Consider the following 21960-nt stretch of genomic DNA (forward strand, 5'->3'; position numbering starts at 1 on the left):
ACAAGGCTTCGAAGGGTTCTGGCATAAGTACCTGTGCACCCTCCGCAGGAGCTCAGTATATCTCTGACTCCAGCAGATAGGAGTAGGGGAACCTGAACATGAAGGGTTTTTCTTCAGTGGTTTCTTTCTTTAGTTGTTTTATTCTCAGGTTGGATCAAGTTAGTTTAAAAAAAAAAAAAAAGGGAGGAGCGAGGAAAGTTTTCCTTCTCCGGGACTTGCAGGCAGGGCTGTTTCAGTCTCTCTCCTCTGCCTCTGGGAAAGTGGTTGTTTTTGTGAATTTCTTTTTTTTTTCAGCTTGGAAGCTGCTATTTGTTGGGAAAGCTGGTGGTGCCAGCCTCTTCCCCCTCGTTGCCGCAAGTTGCCCCGCGGCCCCGAGACGTTCATTTCCCGGAGCCGCCGCAGCAGAGAGGGGACATTCCTCTGCTGCTGATCCGAGGGCACTCGGGGGAGCGCAGGGCTTCTTTCCTGCTTCCCGCGGCGATTCTTTCTCCTCCGTCGGCCTCCCTGCGGCTCGCCTCTCCCCCTCCCCCAGCTGCCTGTCAGCATGCCGCGGCCGTCCCGCTGCTCAGCCTGTGGCGAGCCAGGGTCGAGGATTTCTAGAGAGGGAGTTTGTTCCAGGTGCCTCCCTGGTGGGGAGGGCACCTCTGGGCCGCTGGACGTCCTTTCTCCCCGCGCCTCAGCACGATCCGGGCATCGTGGGCCGGCCCCTTCGCCGCTGTCAGCGGGATCGGCGGCCAATTTGAATTCTCCCGATCATTTTCAGCAGCCATCAGGGGAGGAAGAAGAGGATCCCGGCGACTTCCCTCCACCGATCCTCACTCCTATTGTTGCCTTAGGGGCCCAGGGGCCCCTGGATGCCTCGCCAATCGCCCCCCCTCCCCGGGTATCCCACCTTTTTCTCCGGAGTTCATTGTGCTTATGCACAATGCAGCGCCTGGAGGTTCCCAGGGCACCCACGCCGGACCCACCTCCCGCCAAGACACCCCGCTTAGCGGAGGCTCCACAGGGGGACCCAGGACTCAGCGGGGGGGGGGGGTGCCAGGGCCCTCCCATGGGGTTTCCAGGGTCCACTTCGCACCCCTCTCGCTGGGGGGGGGGGGGGGGGGCGGGCTCCTTCCCGGATCTTGGGGGAGATCCCGTCTCATCCGGACGATCCAACCTCGGAGGCACAGCTAGAGTGCGATGACCCGCGGGTCCTCCGCATCTTTAGGAGGGAAGAGCTTGAGGATCTTATCCCGCAGACCCTTCAGGAGTTGGACCTTGACCCCCCACCTGACCCGCCAGGACCCCCGGCTCCCGTCGTCGCCTCGTCCGCCAGGAAGGGAGATCAGGTCCTAGCCAGTTTGCGCCCTCTGTCCCGGGCTTTTCCCACCCATCCCACCTTTCTGCAGTTATTAGCCAGGGAATGGGATACTCCCGAGACATCCCTTAAGGTCGGACGGGCCATGGAAAAACTTTATCCTCTCCCAGAGGATTTCTTGGAGTTGATTAAGGTCCCGAAGGTGGACTCGGCGGTGACCAAGAGGAAGACTATACCGGTGTCGGGCGGCACAGCTCTGCGGGATACCCAGGATAGAAAGCTGGAGGTCTACCTCAAGAGGGTCTTTGAGGTCTCAGCCTTGGGGATTCGCGCTGCCATCTGTAGCTCCCTGGCGCAAAGGGCGAGCCTCCGCTGGGTCCAACAGCTACTCACCTCGCAGGCCTTATCACCCGAGGAAGCGCCGTCTAGAGTCCGCCATAGCTTATGGGGCGGACGCTTTGTATGATTTGTTCCGTGTCCTGGCAAGATCCATGGTCTCCGTGGTGTCCGCACGGCGCCTCCTATGACTTCGCAACTGGTCTGCGGATACCTCCTCAAAGTCCAGTTAGGGTCTCTTCCTTTCAAGGGCAAGTTCCCCTTCGGTGAAGATCTCAACCAGATCATCAAGTCCCTGGGGGAAAATTCGGTCCAGCGGCTGCCAGGGGACCGCCAGCGAAACCTCAGGTCCTTTACTTCCTCCAGAACTCAGTCCCGGGCGCAGCGTCGTTACTGCGGCTACGAACAGCAGGGGCCCCGGACACCGATCCCAGTCCTGGCCCCATTCCTTTCGTGGTTGCAGGCCCGCTCGGGAGGGGACGAGTCAGGGAACCTCGTCCAAGCCCGCTCAATGATGCCGAGCCCACCCACTCCTCAACTCCGCGGATCGGAGGAAGGATCTCTCGCTTTTACGAGGAGTGGGTCCGCATCACCTCGGACCAGTGGGTCCTAGACATCTTAAAGAACGGCTATGCTTTGGAGTTTGCCCACCGCCCAAGGGACAGGTTTCTCTTCTCGCCTTGCGGGTCGAGCCTCAAGTGACTGGCGATACAACAGACCTTGGACAGACTTCTGAGCCTCGGGGCCATCACTCCCGTCCCCTTCGGAGAGGTGGGCTCGGGCCATTATTCAATTTACTTCGTCGTTCCCAAAAAGGACGGGTCCTTTTGCCCAATCCTGGATCTCAAGGAGGTCAACAAATCCTTAAGAGTCCTCCGTTTCCGCATGGAGACCCTGTGTTCCGTGATTGCGGCAGTACATCAAGGGGAATTCCTTGCCCCTCTCGATCTGACAGAGGCCTATCTCCACATCCCCATTTTCAAGGCCCATCAGAGGTTTCTTCGCTTCAAGATTCTGAATCAGCACTTTCAGTTCCAGGCCCGCCCTTTTGGGCTGGCGACTGCCCCACAGACGTTCACAAAGATCATGGTGGTGGTGGCGGCCGCTCTGAGACAGGAGGGGATCCTAGTCCACCCCTACCTGGACGACTGGCTCATTCGAGCGAAGTCTTTTTCCCAGGGACAGTCGGCGGTCTCTAGGGTCGTCCATCTCCTCCGGTCCCTTGGCTGGATGGTGAACTTCTCCAAGAGCTCCCTCACCCCCTCGCAGCACTTGGATTTCTTGGGAGCACGCTTCGACACGCGTCAAGGCAAGGTCTTCCTACGCCTGGGCAAGGCCCAATCCCTCCGGGAGCAGATACAGCACTTTACTGTGTTACCAGCTCCCACGTCCTGGGACTATCTGCAGCTCTTGGGTTCCATGGCCTCCACGATTGATCTCGTTCCATGGGCCTTTGCGCACCTCCGCCCCTTGCAAGCGGCCCTGCTTTCTCGCTGGAAACCAGTCTCGCAGGATTACCAGCTGGTCCTTCCTCTCCCCCAGTTTGCCAAGGACAGCCTGGGCTGGTGGCTGGACCCGCGGCATCTGGCCCAAGGCATTTCTCTCGAGATACCGGATTTGGGTGGTGGTCACCTCCAATGCCAGTCTATCCGGCTGGGGGGCAGTATGCCACCGGAGCTCAGCGCAGGGGCAGTGGACGAAGGAGCAAGCAACCTGGCCGATCAATCGGCTGGAAACAAGGGCAGTGCGCCTGGCTCTCATGCATTTCTTACCCTTGGTGCAGAATCGAGCGGTGAGGATCCTATCAGACAACGCGACCACCGTAGCATATATCAACCTCCAGGGAGGCACGAAGAGCCTGGCACGTGTCACTCGAAACAGCCCGCCTAATGTCGTGGGCGGAGAAGCCCGTAGCGTGTCTGGCAGCGTCACACATTGCGGGTGTAGACAACATTCAGGCCGACTACCTGAGTCGTCAGCAACTGGACCCCGGAGAGTGGTCTGTCTCCGAAGCCATGAATCTTTTTCTGCATCGATGGGGGGCACCCCGCCTGGACCTCATGGCGACGTCTCTCAACACCAAAGCAGCTCGGTTCTTCAGCCGCCAGCGAGAGCGCGGGGCAGAAGGAGTAGACGCTCTAGTGCTCCCCTGGCCGGACCACGTTCTACTCTCTTTCCCCCCTGGCCTCTCGTGGGCAAGGTCATTCGGAGAATAGAGCTTCATCGGGGTCCCGTCATCCTGGTGGCTCCCGAGTGGCCACGGCGCCCTTGGTTTGTAGATCTGCTCCATCTGGCAGTGGACGTCCCGATCCGGTTGGGCCATCTTCCGCGATTGCTCAATCAGGGGCCAGTATTTTTCAATCAGGCAGAACACTTCTGTCTTGCAGCCTGGCTTTTGAATGGCGCCGCCTCCGGCGCAAAGGATACCCTGATGCAGTAGTCTCGACTCTCCTCAAGTCCCGGAAGACCTCGACTTCGGCCGCCTGCGTGAGGGTCTGGAAGGTCTGTGAGGCTTGGTGCACAGCGCATGATATCCATACCTCGAGGGCCTCGGTTCCTCAGATTCTGGCGTTCCTTCAGGACGGTTTGGATAAAGGACTTGCCTACGATTCTTTGAGTACAGGTCGCTGCCCTGGGTTCACTCCTTCAGTATGCAGACCATTCCTCTCTCTTGGGACAGCCCGTTTCCTCAAAGGGGCGAAACATCTACGGCCCCCAGCTAGGGATCCATTCCCTTCTTGGAATCTTAATCTGGTACTCAGGTCTCTTGCGGGACCTCCTTTTGAGCCTCAACGCAACGCCACCATTAAAGATATCACGCTCAAAACTGTTTTCCTGGTGGCAATAAGTTTTCTCCTCTGATGCCCTAGATGATGTGGCCTTCCTTCCTGCCTATCTGCCAGCCTGTCTCAGCAGGGCAGTCTTAAAGGAGTAGCTAGAGAGTCAGAGCACCCAACAGTGCTGATGCACTGATAATGCCATGTACCAAAGAATCAGATGTCCATGCACATCCAAGTGCCAGTGCACTGATGGGAATTGATGATGCTGGGCATCGGTAGGATCGACGCTGGGGCCGTGATGTCACAGACACCACAGACATCTGCCGTTTGGAATAGGCGCTGATGGAGTGTGCGGCGTTGGCGCCATTCTGTATTGTCACAAACCCCCTTTTATTTGTGTGTGCATTTTGTTTGAGTTGTATGTGGAGGGAGAGGAAGGTAAGGATCCATGGATGAGGGGTAAAATGTTTTTTACTTTTTATTATGGCAATTCAAACAATTGCTTTGTTTAAGGAGTCAAATTTTCAATTAAAAAAAAAATGCTTTTCCCAGGTGCTATACTCTGATAGCACAGCCTCCAATCAGCCAGGGAAGCTGTCGAAGCAGCTTCTTCCAGGTCTCCAGATATGGAGCTAGGGTCTGTTAGACCCTTAGTGTTTATCATTCCTGATACTGGTGAACTGCTTTTTTGAAGGCTTTATGGCCACAGGGGTGGGGGACCTTTTTGCATCTTATTGTTTTCTGTCTTGTTTCTTTTAATGTTTCTTTTTTATATTTATGACTGTTTTTATGTGAACCGCTTTGGACTTTGGAAAATGTGGCATTTAAATGTTTTTAAATAGCGAGGGGAGAGAGTCTTCCTATGATCTCTCCATCTGTCAGGGGTTTGTTCCTCCCTTTCATGATAGACAATGGAGGCCCTGCAAAGTTTAGTGTAGGGGGGGTTTGAAGGATCAGGAAATTATTACCCAAATATCAGTGCTCCTATTGTGATACCTCCTGGTTGAGCAGGATAAGACTTTTAGCTAAAACGAGAGTATCCAAGATGCTTGGATTATCAAGAAGAGGGTATTCCTATTCAATACTCCTCCAAATTTCTCTCTGAAAAATGCTTTTGCAGCTTTATTGGAGATTGTCCTTCCTTTCCTATCTGAGGACCATGAAGCCTGGACCAACTTACTTTGATGACTTGGTTCCATCCTGAATATAAGAAATGCTATACTGGGGCAGACAAAGAGTCCAGCAAGCCCGGTATCCTGTTTCCATCAGTGGCCATTCCTAAGTCACAAGGACTTGGCAAGTACCCAAACATTAAATAGATCTCAAGCTACTATGGCTTATTAATTACCATAAGAGTAGTTTATGGATTTATCCTCGAGGAACTTATCCAAACCTTTCTTAAATCCAGTTACACTAACTGCTGTAACCACATCCTCTGTCAATGAATTCCAGAGCTTAACTATGCACTGAGTGAAAAAGAATTTTCTTTGATTTGTTTTAAATGAGCTACTTACTAACTTCATGGAGTGCCTCCTGGCCCTTCTATTATCTAAGAGAGTAAATAACCGATTTACATTAACTTGTTCAAATCCTTTCATTATTTTGTAGACTTCTATCATATCTCCCTCAGTCGTCTCTTCTCCAAACTGAACAGCCCTAACTTCTTTAGACTTACCTCATAGGGCAGCCATTCTATACCCTTTATCATTTTGGTCCCCCTTCTCTGTACTTTCTCCAGTTTAACTATATCTTTTTTGAGATGCGATGACCAGAGTTGCATACAGTATTCAAGGTATGGTCTCACCATGGAGCGATACAGAGACATTATGACATCCTCCATTCTATTTGCCATTCTCTCCTAATAGTTCCTAACATTCTGTTTGCCCTTTTGACTGCCACAGCACACTGAGCCAATGATTTCAATGTAATATTAATTATGACACCCAGATCTTTTTCCTGGGTGGTAATTCCTAAAATGGAACCTAACATCATGTAGCTACAGTGTGGGTTATTTTTTCCTATATGCATCACCTTGCACTTGTCTCATTAAATTTCATCTGCCATATGGATGCCCAATCTTCCAGTCTCGCAAGGTTCTCCTGCAGTTTACCACAATCCACTTGTGATTTAACTAATCTGAATAATTTTGTGTCATCTGCAAATTTGATCACCTCACTCGTACCTCTTTCCAGATCATTTATAAATATATTAAAAAGCTCCGGTCCAAGTACAGATCCCTGAGGCACTTCACTGTTTACCTTTATCCACTGTGAAAACAGACCATCTGATCCTACTCTGTTTCCTGTCTTTTAACTGGTTTGCAGTCCACAAAAGGGCATCACCTTCTATACCATGACTTTTTGTTTTCTTAGAAGCCTTTCATGAGGGACTTTGTCAAACGCCTTCTGAAAATTCAAATACACCATATCTACCATTTCACCTCTATCCACATGCTTATTCAGCCCTTCCAAAAAAAAATGTAGCAGATTTGTGAGGCAAGACTTCCCTTGGGTAAATCCATGCTGGCTGTGTCCCAGTAAATCATGTCTTGAGATGTTCTTCCATCAGCATCTTCCTTCCTTCTCAGAGAAGGGGACTTTTTATGCTGTGTTGTCCTGGAGAAGCTACTTCTGAGTAGCTGCTTTCTGCCTGAGCCATTTGTCCCTTTGGAACAGTGTCTTATGCTGAAGTCAGAAAAGGAAGTAAGCCTAGCACTGACATCCAGACATTTCTTACTGCTAGGGTACCATTCAGAGTGATGCCTATGAGTAGTTGCCTGCCAGGGCAAAGAAAACTAGTACTGGTAGTTTGTGCAGGTGCTCACGCCGGATGCTGCAAAATTTGTAGTGCTAAAGGCAGGACACGTTGTTAGCGGATTTTCTGGAAACAGAAACAGTGTTAGAGTTCAAGAAAGAGTGGGAAAAGCGCAGAGAATTCCTGATTATGAAAAAGTGAGGAGAAAGCCAACCTGAACGTACTCTTGAGGAATGTGCAAACATTTTAGTGTCATAGAGCTCATTAGTGATTATATTGACTTAAGTTAGATTGACATTAAAATCTCCATATGATCTTTTTTTCAAACAAAATTATTTTTGTTTTTGTTTTGAATACTGATTGCATCATAGCGTTTGCATTGTTTTATTTCCCCACTTTTATTGGTAGAGATTATGATTCATTTGGATACTCTTGATTTGATCCTGTAACCAATTGAGTTTCCTGTCTATGATGTGAAAACGAGATGACAACTTTATACACTTGTCTTGGAAATATAGATCAACTAGAATCTATGGTACTGCAGCAGGAGTAGATTTGGGCAGACTAGATAGAGCTTGGGGTCATTATATGCCCTCATGTTTTATAGTTCTGTGTAATAGTGCATGTAGTGGTAGAGTTTCTAATATGTGTCCTTGTTGCACATTCCATGGGTTCTTTTAGTAGAGAGGTAATAACACATGAGAGGAAGGGAAAACCCTTAGAACATAGGATTAGATTACATAATCATTGTTAGATTGGAAAAGCACTCTTGATACTTGAGTTTTTGCAGCTTATGTATCCGTTTGATTTCTGATCATTGCTTTTTTTTCTATGAATAGATCCAACAAGCAGCAGAGCGTCTAGAGAGAAACTTTGTGGACAGCAGACAGCTCAAAGTGTGTGCTACCTGTTTTGACCTTTCAGTCAGCCTGCTGCGAGTTCTTGAAATGACTGTCACACTGGCCCCTCAGATCTTCTTGGACTGGAACCGTCCTTCTTCTGAGCTTCTCCTCAGACGACTTGCTCAGGTATGAAAAGGGGCCATTTGTCTTGCTTACTATTCTGTTATGGTCCATACAATACAAGGTTCTAATATCCCTAATATCTCTGGAGAAAACTGGATTCTTTGCAGGCTGAGATGTCTTTTATTGGATCAATGTAAGAATAATAAAAGATGATGGCATTCATGAGCTTTCAAGACTACGTAGGTCTTTTGACATCTGAAGAAGGAACTTGTCACTTGTATGGTCTCAAGCTGTTGTACAACTTCATCTTTGGATAATTCTTACATTGGTCCTTTGTGTTCCATAGAAACAGTAAGTATATGGCATATGTGTTGATGTACTAGAAGTGAAAGGGAGTTTGAAAATTTTCTTCTGGTTAAAACACTTAAAAGAAATTTTACTTTCTACATACCTACACACTAGGTCGTTCTTCAGAAGCAAGCATGGTAACATTCCATCTAACTTGCCACTTTTTTGGTTCTTTAAGGGTCTTTGGTGAAAAAAAGTAATTGCAATGAAATAGAAGGCTGCAGATGATTCTGTTTGGATATGTCATTGAAAGATAGTTTCATTGTCCAACATTATCTGCTCCTGAAAGAAACATCCTGTCTCAAGGTTTCCTGGCTCCCTGGAGAGCAGCTACATTGGCAAGTGTGTCACATATTACACAGGGTGGTATGCAGTAGATCCATGTAAGGTGTGTGTTATTGCTAGTGACACACTTACCACAAGATTGTCTCCAGGAGGTAGTGAGGAGTTACTTAAATGATGCAAAAAAATTATCTACTTTAAAGTATCATTTTCAGTGAGTATAGCTGCTTACCATGTCTGATAATTCTCATTCATGAAAGGAAGAGTTTCTTTTTGGAGATAGCACACATCTTTCCCATCTCCTATTCCTTCACCCCCAGAGGGTCCCTGGCCTCAAAAGTGTGCTGTTATTCATTGTGTATTTGACATTTTACTGTAAACCGATGTGATGTTTCTTACGAACATTGGTATATAAAAACGAATAAATAAATAAAAATGACCAAATGATGATTTCCTTGGCCTCAGCAATTACTGCCCTCCCTTTCTCTTTCCTTTGTGTTTCATATTTCTGTGTACAATTATCAATTTTATGTGAAGCACAAGAAAGTAACTTATAGCTCCTAACTGAAAGCAGTCCTAGTGACAATGTGTATTCATTTATTGGAACCTGGGGCTCCGAAGAACTGGCACCTGATGTGTGTAATATACAGAGGGATGCAGGAGATGCAAGGCACTAAGTGGAACACACTGTGTGATTAATTGTCTTTTATAAGTACAGTGCACAGTTATTGCTTCCTCTCTAAAGGTTGTTGTTTTCAGTGGATTAACACTTATAGGTTACATGATCTGGAGGAGCTCCCAAGTTTAGAATTTTAGAATTTAAAGCTCCAAAGTTCCATTGCAATCAGCACCAATTCCCAGCAGGTTAATCCAACATTTGGGTCATTTTCTGCTCCAGCTCAGTAAGGAGGTTTCTTGTGCACTGAGATTTTAATTTATTTGTGCTTTTGAAAATGTTCTGTTTGCTGCCTGTGCTGTATGGTGTATACCTCTCAGGCATAAGACAGTTCTGCCTTGGCACTGGATGTGCTACAGATTGTGATATGATGATCACTTTGTGATGACAGGTGGAAGGTAACCAAACACCAGTTGCTGTCCTTTCTCAAAGGAATAGATTGATTCAACAAGTGTTGGTGAAAAGTGAACATTTATTTACAGTCAGGCCGATACAATTGCTAAAATTGCCCTAACACAGATTTCCTGCCCTTGCTGCTAAGCTCAGAGAAGCAGGCAGGCTTGAAGCCAATTAAGTATTAAATATAAGCAGTTATCTCGTGTTTAATGAGGATAGATAAATGGCTGCCACTTAATGGAATATGTTTTATCTGGTTGAAAACTAAAATTACAATTACCACGGACACAGCTAAGTACTTAACCGATTTTATGTAAAACCTATCCGGACAAGTATTTTGAGTTGGTTTTTTTTTAATATTGAATTATATGGTGGTAAAGACAGACAAAGGCCCTTAAGTTCTTTCCAAATCTAGCTTCTAGAATTTAGTCACTTTGCTGAGTAAACCAGTAATCGTTTTAATGGATCAATGCAAGAACATAGCCTAGCAGAATGTGAAATATTGAGGGGCCGATACAATACAGTCAGCTCAGCCGAACACACTGTTAACCTGCAGTCGGACATGGGTAGAATAGGCACTAATCAATCCACTATTGCAATAAGGGGATTAGTGCATATGCTATGCACGTCCAACGCGGAGCGAATCTAACAGCGCTCATCCCATGCAAACGAATGTGAATGAGGCTATTAGGCATTCACTCCCGATGCAAAAAAAAAATGTGCATCTCAGTCGCACATTTAACTGTCATCTATTAACGCCTGCCTGGAGCAGGTGTTAACAGCTGAGCGCATCAAAAAAAAAAGGACAGAAAAGCAGAAAAAACTGCTTTTCTGAACTGCCTCCTACTTAATATCGTTGTGATATTAAGTAGGATGAAAAATAAAAGAAACAAAGTAAATAAATAAAAATAGACAGTCGAATTCAGGAAACGGCGCTTGACTAACAAGCATTCGCTTCCTGAACCCTTGGCGTCTGTTTTCCTACTGGCGGATAGCCAAGTCATGAAAACTGACGCCGATAAACCCGGCATCAATTTTCGTGACTGCCGTCCGCCGGGACTATCGGTTCAGTTTTCCTTACCAGCAGACGTCCGTCACGAAAATTGACGCCGGGTTTATCGGTATCAGTTTTTGTGACCGGTGGACGGCAGTCACGAAACTTGATGCTGGGTTTATCGGCGTCTGTTTTCGTGACGGCTGTCTGCCGGCAAGGAAAACAGACGCCGATGAACTCGGCATTGGTTTTTGTGATGGCTGTCCGCCAAATCACGAAAACCGATTGGGTTCGCGTTAGCAAGGATGCGACCCTAGCGCCTCCTTGCTAATGCGACCCCCTAATTTAAATATTGCATGGCACCCCCCCCTTTGGGGGTGCCTGGGGCACATTAAGAGAGCGGATGCTGACTGTCCAGCGCCTGCTTTCTACACAACTTTATTGCATTGGCCCCTTAGGGTGCAATCTAGTTCTTTCAGATGCTGGTGCTTGAGTGGCAACAGATGGAAGGCAATAGGGAAGATGAAAGTGAAAGGCTTCTGTTTTGGAGAGCTGCATGCAAATTCCCAGACCAGTTGTGTGTACAGATGAAACTTGGCAGAGCTATTACATTGATCCAAAGAAGAAGAAAGGAAGGTATCAGATGTTAGGGTATAGCACAGGAAGGACATTGGAATAGTTCTGGTAACACAGTGTTATGCTGCACCCTGCTGCCAAGCACTGCAGAAGCTTTAGAACACTTGTCAGTGTATCTCTAATAAAGTTAACTAACTAATATCCCCTCCACCCATTGCTACCCACCAGGAGGTCAAATACAATCTGTAGGGGAGCTCTGTGACCACAGTGCTAAGTGTGCTGAAGAGTTGTAGACAAGAACATTATTAGTGCAAGTGCTAGTGTGTGCTTTATCATTTCAGAAGGCTGACTCTGCTGTAAGATGCTGAAACACAAAACCTAGTAGTCTTAGGCGCCTTTCCCAGCACAGTGGTTTCAGATCTTTCTGTGGTTGCTAGTGCCTTTCCTACTGCTTTTGGCTGGGTTTTTTGTAGCACAAGCAATGATTACTGGCTGTCTTCTGCAGGTTTGGCTGCCTCTGTTGACCCATTGCATACTCAGCTTTTTGGGACAGTATGTTACCTTCTACATAGCTATTCCCATCTTATCTAGAACTCCATGCATGCCATGTGGAAAACTGCAGACTGAAAAGCCTCTCCCTGCTCATGTGTAATGTGTTGTTATGGCTATCTGTCTCTTGGACATAGCAAATATGATACGAATGGAAGCTCTTGACTGCACACGGGAGTTCCAGCTCTAAAGGTTATAGAATGACAGGATCATTACAGAAACAGTCTGCTTGCCTTTTGTTCCATAAGGTGGCCAGTCTGGGGCCAATTTCCCCACCTAAAAATTCCAGTTCGTTAAAAACTTTCATTTCCATGGCTTGCTGAGTGGCTATAAGTGGCTTAAATATTGTTATAATCAGAGGTGCATCTAGCCCCCAAAGAACTGTGTACATTTACAGGTAACACTATATGTTTGATTTGCGGTTCTTAAGAAACCATAAAATATACATCATCTAGTACTCTGCATGTAAGAACATTTTTCTAAGATGTTGATAGTTTGACTGTTTATCTATTTAAGTTCCTCTTTGGTGAGGCACTATGCTCTGCATCATTCCTTTTTGTTGAGTGGAGAACAAAAGTGTGGTCCACTTCATGAGCTGGTTTGTTGAATTACTGGGTTAAGCAAAGTGTTTCTGTTGTCAGGAATTCACATGCAGTAACTAGTCTTTGACCATCCAAATGGATGTTGAAATCTCCTGACATTATGGTACTGGGGTGTTCCAGAATTAGATCCAGGGAATGTTGTAGGGCTTCATCTATGCCAGATTGTTGTCACAGTTTCACCTGCTATGCAATCTCCCTGTGCCAAGGTTCAGTCTGCTGTTCAGTCTTCTCTCCACCAAGAGTCCTCCATGGGCTCTTCTCTCACTGCCTTGCCTGTTACCTCCTTTCTGTTCACCTGAAGCTCCAGCCCTATTTAACCCAACTTGTCCAATACCCCAGTGCCTCTTCATTGAGTCACCCCTGCTCCTTGACCTGGCTACCTCCTTGCTATCCTATCTTGCCTTGTGGCCTCTCTGGGCCTTCCGCCCTGCCTTGTGGCCTCTCTGGGCCTTCTGCCTTGCCTTGTAGCATCCTGAACCTCCTTGCCTTGTTCTGAGGCCTTCCTGGCCTCCTTGCCTTGTTCTGAGGCCTTCCTGGCCTCCTTGCCTTGCTCTCTGGCCTCCTGATCCTTTCTGCCAACCTTATGGCCTCTGGGACTGCTAGGTGCTCCTAGCCAGTCTTGTCCTCTGTTGGGCTTCTCTATTTATTGTTGTGTGTTCTGTCTAATCCAGTCCTTTTCTAAGTGCTGTCATCGTCCAGTCCTGTCTTTGCCCAGTCTTTGTTCTGTTTTGTGCCGCCCTGTCAAATTCCTTGTCTGTTTCCTAGTCCTTGCCCTTATCCCTGGTTCAGCTCTGTCTATATCCAGCTCCTGCCTGCCCTCAATACCTGGTTCCAGCTCTCAGCAAGTCCCCATTCTGTGCTCTGTTTTCAGCCCCAGTCAGTCCCAGTATTCAGTCTGTGCCTGAATCCAGTCCCAGCCTGTCCCTTTATTCACCCTAAGTCTGCATCCAGGTCCTCAGTATCGGCTCAGCCTTCAGCCTGTCTCTATCCAGCTCCTGCCAAGGCCCAGCACTAGCCCAGCTTCCAGCCATGACCAGCCATGATGTTTGCCAGGAGACAAGTCCTGCCGGCCCCAGAACCCAAGGGCTTAACCTGCAGGGGAGGGGGTTGGCTAGGCAGAATACCAGTTTCAGTCCATCCCTACAGCCCTGTCCCACTTCAGCAAGTGTGCTTCTGACTTCAGCCCGGCATCCCATGACAGTGGCGGGTGATATATCATGAAAATCCCCTGTTTAGGGTGAACATCAGCATTGATTTTATACCTTCAAATTCCCATGTGAGGGAGTGGACCAAGACCAGTGATTCATTGTGAATTATTGCTACCCATCTTCTTTGGGGTGTGTGAGAAATTGTAGCTTTGTGGGCAGACTTGGAGATGCTAGGGCACATTAGTGTCCGTGCCCAGGTCTCTGAGCTACAGCATATTGGCATACTTCTCTATTAGTAAGTCATGTAGCTGGTTTAGTTTGTTATGAATAGATCAGCAATTTAGGAGGATGTTTGCAGGTGAAGGGCAAAGCTATGGTGGGATATCAAGTGTAAGTAAGCAAATATTGAAGGCTATTTTAAAAAGTTACATGTGTAAATGTAACCTACTATCATAGCAATTATAAGTTTAAATCTGTTTTATTAATTTTCACAGTTTTCCAATAGTATATATACCATATCAGTATTACAAATGTGTCCCTGATAATAAATAGTAACAACAATGTAACAAAACTGAACCCATCCCATTCCCATCCCTCTCCACCCCAATCCTTCCTCCTTTTCCTTCCCTTGGTAAATTATCTATACCAGAAACAGAGAGTAGTATAAGGAGAGACTACTAGTTGAATGCAACCTCTTAAAGGCAAGATACTTATTGATCTTTTAGAAATCATTTCGAATCTGGCTTTGAGGTCTGTGTGGGAGCATTAAGAAATATGGGAGCCATATATCCATAGTCATTTTCTTCTTCCTTGGATGTTCTGATTGATAAGACATCTGTTCCATAATTAATAATTCCCTGTACGTACCAGGATCAGTCCAGGACACCTGGGTTGTGACTCCGCACCAGTAGATGGAGACAGACTAAAACTTGTGGGCGGAGCCATATATGCCCCTGTGCCAGTCACAGCCCCTCAGTCTTACTCTGTCTCCAGTAGATGGTGCAGGTCCGGTCACAGCCCTGCCTGCCCTGGTTCTGGTACTCCGTCAGGGTCGGTTCTTTTTTTTTATTCTTTAGGCCAGTTTAGGCTACGGTGTTTTTCTGTTTGGGTAATTTTCTAAATTGTCCCTTAGGTCCCTTTCGCCCTGCCTCCCAGGGGGGTTGTGAGGTTCTGAGGGGACCACCCCCCCCTGGTTGAGGCCGCTGTTAGGGTCGAGGACCCAGCTGGCCTAGTAGCAGCGTCAGGGGTGACACCGGGGAGCCCGGTTCACTCACCCCTGCTGGATTAGGGCTCCAGGACCGTGGACAGCGACAGGCGTTTTTGTTAAAAAAAAAAAAAAAAAAAAAAAAAAAAAAAAAGGTTTGTTTTTATTTCTGTGCCGGCTCTCTCTTGCTTCGCGTCGCCGCTCGTGGGGGGGGCGCCGCCGACGGGGGGAGGCCGTTCGAATTTTTTTGTTTAATTTCGTCGCTCCTGCTGCCCCGTTTTCGCGCCTCTTCGCCGGCATGCCTCGCGGCTCGGTCTGCCGGGCCTGTGGCTCGGCGCGCGAGAGTCTGTGCGCGGCCTGCATCCCGGGCGGAGAGGGGTCGTCTGGGGCGCCTCGGGGGGCTCGTTCGCGGCCCGCGCGATCGCCTCCGCGCGGGGGGGGGGGGGGGGGGGGGGGGCGCCGTAGAAAAGCCCCAAGAGCTTTTCCCGCTTAGCGCAGGAGTGGCGGCCATTTTGGCCTCGGGCCGCGAAATGGCGTGGGAAACGGCAGGGCCTTCGGCCTTGCCTCCCGCGCTTTCCCCGCAGCGGGTCGCGGTCGGAGGGGGTCCCTCGGGGGACACAGGGTCCCCGGGGAGTCCTGCTGATTTTTCCTCAGATTCGAGCTCGCTGTCGGAGGACCTTGCGCTTTTGTTGCGCAAGGTCCTGAAATACAAAAAAAGCAAGCGCGGCCGGAGGGAGGCTCGCACAGCTCCACCGCAGAAGAGGTCCAGGAAGCCTTCGGGGGTCGCGGAGGGGCCCCAGGGCGCCTTGCGGGGGAAGCGGCCTCCACGTGGCGTCCCACAGGAGGCGGACACCGATTCCTCCCCCGAGGACGACGCTGATTCCCCTGAGGAGACCCAGAAGGGACCCGACGATGTGGGAGCGGACGGCTCCGCTACGTCCGGCGTCGCGAAAGGCTCACAGGCAGTGGAAGGAGACGATCCCAAAGTGGTCAGGCTCTTCCGTAGGGATGAATTGCCACCTCTAATTCCAGCCATTATCCAGGAACTGGGAATAAACCCCCCTCCGGCGGTGGTTCGTCAGGAAGCGAACATGGATCCGGTCCTGTTAGGCCTCACGGGTCCGGCAGTTGCTTTTCCGTTCCATTTTTCTTCAACGGACATCATGTTCCGTGAATGGGACACTCCGGAGTTAGGGCTGAAGGTCAGCAAGGCCATGGACAAGCTTTACCCGCTCCCGGAGGATGCGCTGGACCTTCTCAAGTTTCCCAAGGTGGATTCGGCGGTTTCGGCAGTAACGAAGAGATCTACTATCCCGGTTACGGGTGCGACAGCCCTTCGGGACCTTCAGGACAGGAAGCTGGAAGTACAGCTCAAGAAGATTTTTGAGGTTTCAGCGCTAGGAATTCGGGCCGCCATGTGTACGAATTTCGCTTTGAGAGCTGGCTTACGCTGGGCTCAGGTCCTTCAAGCCAATGCGGATCTTTCGGCAGACGAGGCAGCGCAAGCGGATAAGTTGGAAGCGGTAATAGCATATGGCGCAGATGCACTCCACGATCTGCTGCGCACTTCGTCTAGATCCATGGTGGCGTCTGTCTCGGCGCGCCGCCTCCTGTGGCTACGCAACTGGGCGGCGGATGGCTCTTCTAAGGCTCACCTCGGGGCGCTGCCATTCAAGGGTAAATTGCTGTTTGGCAAGGAATTAGATGACTTGATGGCTTCCCTGGGGGAAAATAGGGTTTTCAGGTTACCCGAAGATAGATCCAGATCGCGGCCTTCTTTTTCAGCCAGGTCCCGCTTTCGTGGGCCCAGGAAGGCGCGACCTCAACGGTCGTCGGGGCACTCGTTCAGATCTTCCTCATCCCGTACTCCACAGTGGCAGCAGCAGCAGTCCTTTCGTGGGAGGCGCTTTGGCAGACCAGGGGGTGCCCTGGCCATCACGGCGCCCAAATCTTCACAATGAAAGGGGGTCGGCCCTTCTCCCGCCGCAGCCTCAGCACGCCGTTCCCAACGTCGGGGCGCGGTTGCTGTCGTTTTACGAGAGATGGGCCGGAATAACGTCGGACCAGTGGGTCCTCACCGTGATAAGACACGGCTACGCGTTAGATTTTGCTCGCATTCCAGTGGACAAGTTCCTTGTGTCACCCTGCAAGGCTCCCGAGAAGAAGGCGGCGGTGCTAGACACCATCCGCCGCTTAGAGGACTTGGGAGCTATCTCCCCCGTCCCGGTCAGCCAACAAGGCGAAGGCCGTTACTCCATATACTTCATCGTACCAAAGAAGGACGGCACGTCCCGGCCAATCCTGGATCTCAAAGGGGTGAACCGATGCCTTCGCGTTCCTCGCTTCAAAATGGAGACGATCCGGTCAGTCATCGCCGCGGTCCGGCCAGGCGAGTTCCTGGCCTCCCTGGACCTCACGGAGGCGTATCTTCACATAGGCATCCAGCCGTCGTTCCAACGCTTCCTCAGATTCTGCATTCTGGGCCGGCATTACCAGTTTCGGGCGCTCCCGTTTGGGCTCGCAACGGCCCCTCGTACTTTCACGAAGGTGATGGTCGTGGTGGCGGCGCAATTGCGCCGAGAAGGTCTCCAGGTCCATCCGTATCTGGACGATTGGTTGATTCGGGCGAAGTCCGAGGATCAGTGTCGGATGGCGGTGGCCAGGGTCCTCCATCTGTTGCAGTCCCTGGGATGGGTGATCAACTTCAGCAAGAGTCACCTTACACCCACGCAGACCTTGGAATATCTGGGAGCTCTTTTCGACACGAAGCAGGGCAAGGTGTTTCTGTCGCTCGAACGGAGGGGCAAATTGCAAACTCAGGTACAACGCTTGTTGTCTCTCCGCCAGCCGCGGGTCTGCGACTACCTTACGGTCCTAGGGTCTATGGCTTCCACGCTGGCGCTGGTGCCATGGGCGTTCGCTCATCTGCGACCCTTACAGTCATCCTTGCTTTCCCGCTGGAAGCCGGTCTCGGAGGATTTCCACTTACCGCTTCCTCTAGCGGGACACGCGAGGTCCAGCCTGCGTTGGTGGCTAGACCCCAGTCATCTTTCCGCCGGAGTCTCTCTCCTGGTGCCCAGTTGGACAGTGGTGACCACGGATGCCAGCCTCTCCGGTTGGGGAGCGGTCTGCCTAGGGAGCTCAGTTCAAGGCCTATGGTCCGTGTCGCAAGCCCAGTGGTCTATCAATCGCCTAGAGACCAGAGCGGTCCGTCTGGCCCTGCAGGCTTTTCTACCATTGCTGCGGGGAAAGGCAGTCCGAGTGTTGTCGGACAATGCGACCACCGTGGCATACATCAACCGGCAGGGGGGGACCCGGAGCCCCCAGGTGGCAGAAGAAGCTCAGCGCTTGATGGCCTGGTCGGAGCTACATCTCAGCAACCTCGCAGCGTCTCACATTGCGGGAGTAGACAACGTGCAGGCGGACTATCTCAGCCGTCATCGTCTGGATCCCGGAGAGTGGGAGCTGGGGGACGAAGCGTTTCTTCTCATTTGCGAAACGTGGGGTGTGCCCCACATGGATCTGATGGCCACGTGGCACAACGCGAAGGCACCGCGATTTTACAGTCTACGTCGAGAGCGGGGGGCAGAAGGCGTCGATGCGTTGGTGCTTCCCTGGCCGACGGATGTGCTGCTCTACGTGTTTCCCCCGTGGCCGATGATCGGCAAGATTCTACGGCGCATAGAGTTGCATCCGGCCAACGTGATCTTGGTGGCACCGGAGTGGCCTCGCCGGCCGTGGTTCGCAGACCTCGTACAACTGGCAGTAGCGGCCCCCCTTCGGTTCCAGGGAATGGTGGCCCTACTCCATCAGGGCCCCGTCTGTTTGGAGGAGGCGGATCACTTCTGTCTCGCGGCATGGCTTTTGAGAGGAATCGACTGAAGAGAAAAGGTTATTCAGATGCGGTGGTGGCCACGCTACTGCGTTCCAGGAAGCAATCAACGTCTTTGGCTTACGTCCGTGTCTGGGTAGTCTTTGAGGACTGGTGCGTGCAGCGAGGGGTGGACCCCACTTCGGCTTCCATCTCTGATGTTCTAGCGTTCCTCCAGGCGGGTCTGGCCAAAGGTCTGGCGTGCAGTTCCCTACGGGTCCAAGTGGCGGCGCTTGGGTGTTTGCGAGGTAAGTCTCTGGCGCTTCACCCGGATATTGCTCGTTTCCTTCGGGGGGCTAAGCACCTTCGCCCCCCGTTACGTCTTCCTTATCCGGCTTGGAACCTCAATTGGGTTCTCTCCGCTCTATGCACGGCGCCGTTTGAGCCCTTGAAACGCGCAACTCTTAAGGATCTCACTTTAAAAACGGCTTTCTTGGTGGCAATTGCCTCGGCACGGCGTGTTTCCGAGTTACAGGCCCTGTCCTGTAGGGAACCTTTCTTGCGTATCTCCGATTCGGGGGTTTCCTTACGGACGGTTCCTTCCTTTCTTCCGAAAGTGGTCTCGTCGTTCCACGTGAATCAATCGGTGGAGTTGCCCGCTTTTGCATGCGGAGACTCCTCTGCTACCGAAGAGAGGGAGTTACGGAAGCTTGACGTGCGGAGATCCCTTCTCCGATATCTGGAGGTCACTAATCCGTTTCGGGTCACGGATCATCTGTTTGTCCTGTTCTCTGGACCAAAGAAAGGAGCTGCAGCGTCCCGAACAACTATCGCTCGTTGGCTCAAGGAGGCCATTGGTTCGGCATACTTGGTGCGGGGAAAACCTCTTCCCGTGGGGCTGCGAGCTCACTCGACTCGCTCTCAAGCAGCGTCTTGGGCGGAAGCTTCTCAGGTGTCGCCTCAAGAGATTTGCAGGGCGGCCACCTGGAAGTCGTTGCATACTTTTGTCCGGCATTACCGGCTGGATGTCCGGGCTACCGATTCTGGGGGTTTTGGAGAGAGGGTACTCCGAGCGGGACTCTCTGCTTCCCACCCTCAGTAGGTTGCTCTGGTACATCCCAGGTGTCCTGGACTGATCCTGGTACGTACAGGGAAAGGAAAATTAGTTTCTTACCTGATAATTTTCGTTCCTGTAGTACCAAGGATCAGTCCAGGATCCCGCCCGCAGTGCTGCGCTGAAGTAATGGAGAGTCCGCTCTGTGTTTTGATTTGCTCTGTTCCGCTTGTTCGCTCTCTCGGTTGGAGAGTCCGTTTTCAGAAGGGGTGTTTTTCTTTCCCCGTTAGTTAGCGGTATCTAGTTTTGTTTACGTCTCTGGTTGTGTTCTACTTTGACATTCCGTAAGACTGAGGGGCTGTGACTGGCACAGGGGCATATATGGCTCCGCCCACAAGTTTTAGTCTGTCTCCATCTACTGGTGCGGAGTCACAACCCAGGTGTCCTGGACTGATCCTTGGTACTACAGGAACGAAAATTATCAGGTAAGAAACTAATTTTCCTATGGTGTACTTTATTCCTCCAAAAAGTCATCTGGCTGTCTCCAGAAGTATAATATAGTAAGTTTAGCTAACAAGGACTTTTCATATCCAAAATCTTTGTGGCAAAAGGCAATAAGGCCAACAAGGCATTAAAAACCAGAAATTGTGAGGTGACCCTTTCTTTATGAGTACACCCTCTGCCAACAAACTTATATTTTAGGTCAAAGCCAAAAAGAATGGCCAAGATGGCCACTTCCTCTGCACATTTAATACATGTATTCAAATCTGTTACTTGCGCCAAGAAAGCTGCTCTTTGTGAAATAAATGCTCTATTTAAAAACTTAAATTGAGTTTCTCTTAACTGTACAATAAACAAAATCTTAGAAATAGAAGTAAAACTTATAGGAAATTGTGTGCGTAACTCTTCTGACCATTTGTTCCATAATGGAGGGGTCCCATTTGTGCTCTGTGATTCAAGGCTTTATAAAAGGAAGACATTGTAGACCTTCCCAGATCTTGAAGATCAAATCAATTTTGTAAAGTTTCTCAGTTATCATTGGTTAGTTCAGAGCGATCTAGGGACCCCATATAATGGCTAGAGTGGATGTAGCTAAAATTGTCTCATCCAGTTAAAGCAAAAGACTCCTGCAACTCTGCAAATGGCCGTATTTCTCCATGATCTCCCAACATTTGAGCCTCCAGGATCAATCCCCTCCATTTCCAACCAGAAATTATCCCTGATTGCATAACTGGCAGAAAATTTGCATTGCCTGCCAGGGATAAAAATAATGAGACCTTCAGATTTAAATGTAATTTACGAGTCAGCCAACGCCATGTCTTTTGCAAAGGGAACAAGCAGACAATGAATTTTCAAGTGTTTAAGTAAATGTCCGCTGGTAACATGAAGTATGTATGCCAAAAAAAGAGGAGTCAGCCCCATTTCAAAGTCAGATGATATATAAAAATTGGTCCCCTGAAGCCAGTCTCCTATGATACGCAGATTAGCTGCCATATTGTAAAATTTCAAATTTGGCAGTTTTACTCCCCCTTTACCCCTATGGTCCCATAAGTTGAGACATTAGGATATGGGGCTTCTTTTCTCTCCAAATATATTTCCTCACCTCTCTAAAAATTTACCAAGTTGTGTTTATCCAGAAAAAGTGGAAGTAATCCAAAAGCATAAAGCCATCTGGGTAATACAACAGTTTTAAGCAAATATATACGTCCAAATAAGGAAAGATTGAGTGGTGTCCAGGCTCGTAAGGTGAGTATAGTGGCATCTAATAGTTGTTGCATGTTTAACACATGTAAAAGATGTACATCCCTTTGTAATAATATGCCCAGATATTTTATCATACGATCAACCCATTTAATAGGAAATTCTCCCACCCAATTTTGTGTTTGCCAGCCCCCAATTGGAAGTGCTTCATACTTACCTAGATTCAATTAAAATCCTCTTAATGGCCCATACAACTGAAATTCCCTATTCAATACTCTTAGAGAAGTTTCAGGTTCTGATACATGTACCAATAAATCATCTGTTTTTATAAGAGATAGTTTATAAGATAATTTATAAGAGATAGTAAGATAGTTTATAAGAGATATAAGTTTATAAGATAGTTTATAAGAGATAGTAAACTATACAAGAGACTCCACAGTATAATGTGGAGTCTCTTGTATAGCCCAAGTAATACTGGTGGCTT

At 49.3% G+C, this 21960-nt stretch overlaps 1 protein-coding gene across 2 annotated transcripts in view; it reads left to right on the plus strand.

The window, feature by feature from the left end:
- RNF123 (ring finger protein 123) overlaps positions 1-21960 on the plus strand; it is a 454378-nt gene that overhangs the window by 262735 nt on the left and 169683 nt on the right. For both annotated transcript variants that reach the window (XM_029599662.1, XM_029599663.1), the window contains exon 33: positions 8010-8198. In XM_029599662.1, coding sequence (XP_029455522.1) covers positions 8010-8198 — 189 coding nt within the window. The remainder of the gene's footprint in view (positions 1-8009; positions 8199-21960) is intronic.

This window comes from Rhinatrema bivittatum, chromosome 4, assembly GCF_901001135.1.
Source record: "Rhinatrema bivittatum chromosome 4, aRhiBiv1.1, whole genome shotgun sequence".
Lineage (NCBI taxonomy): Eukaryota > Metazoa > Chordata > Amphibia > Gymnophiona > Rhinatrematidae > Rhinatrema > Rhinatrema bivittatum.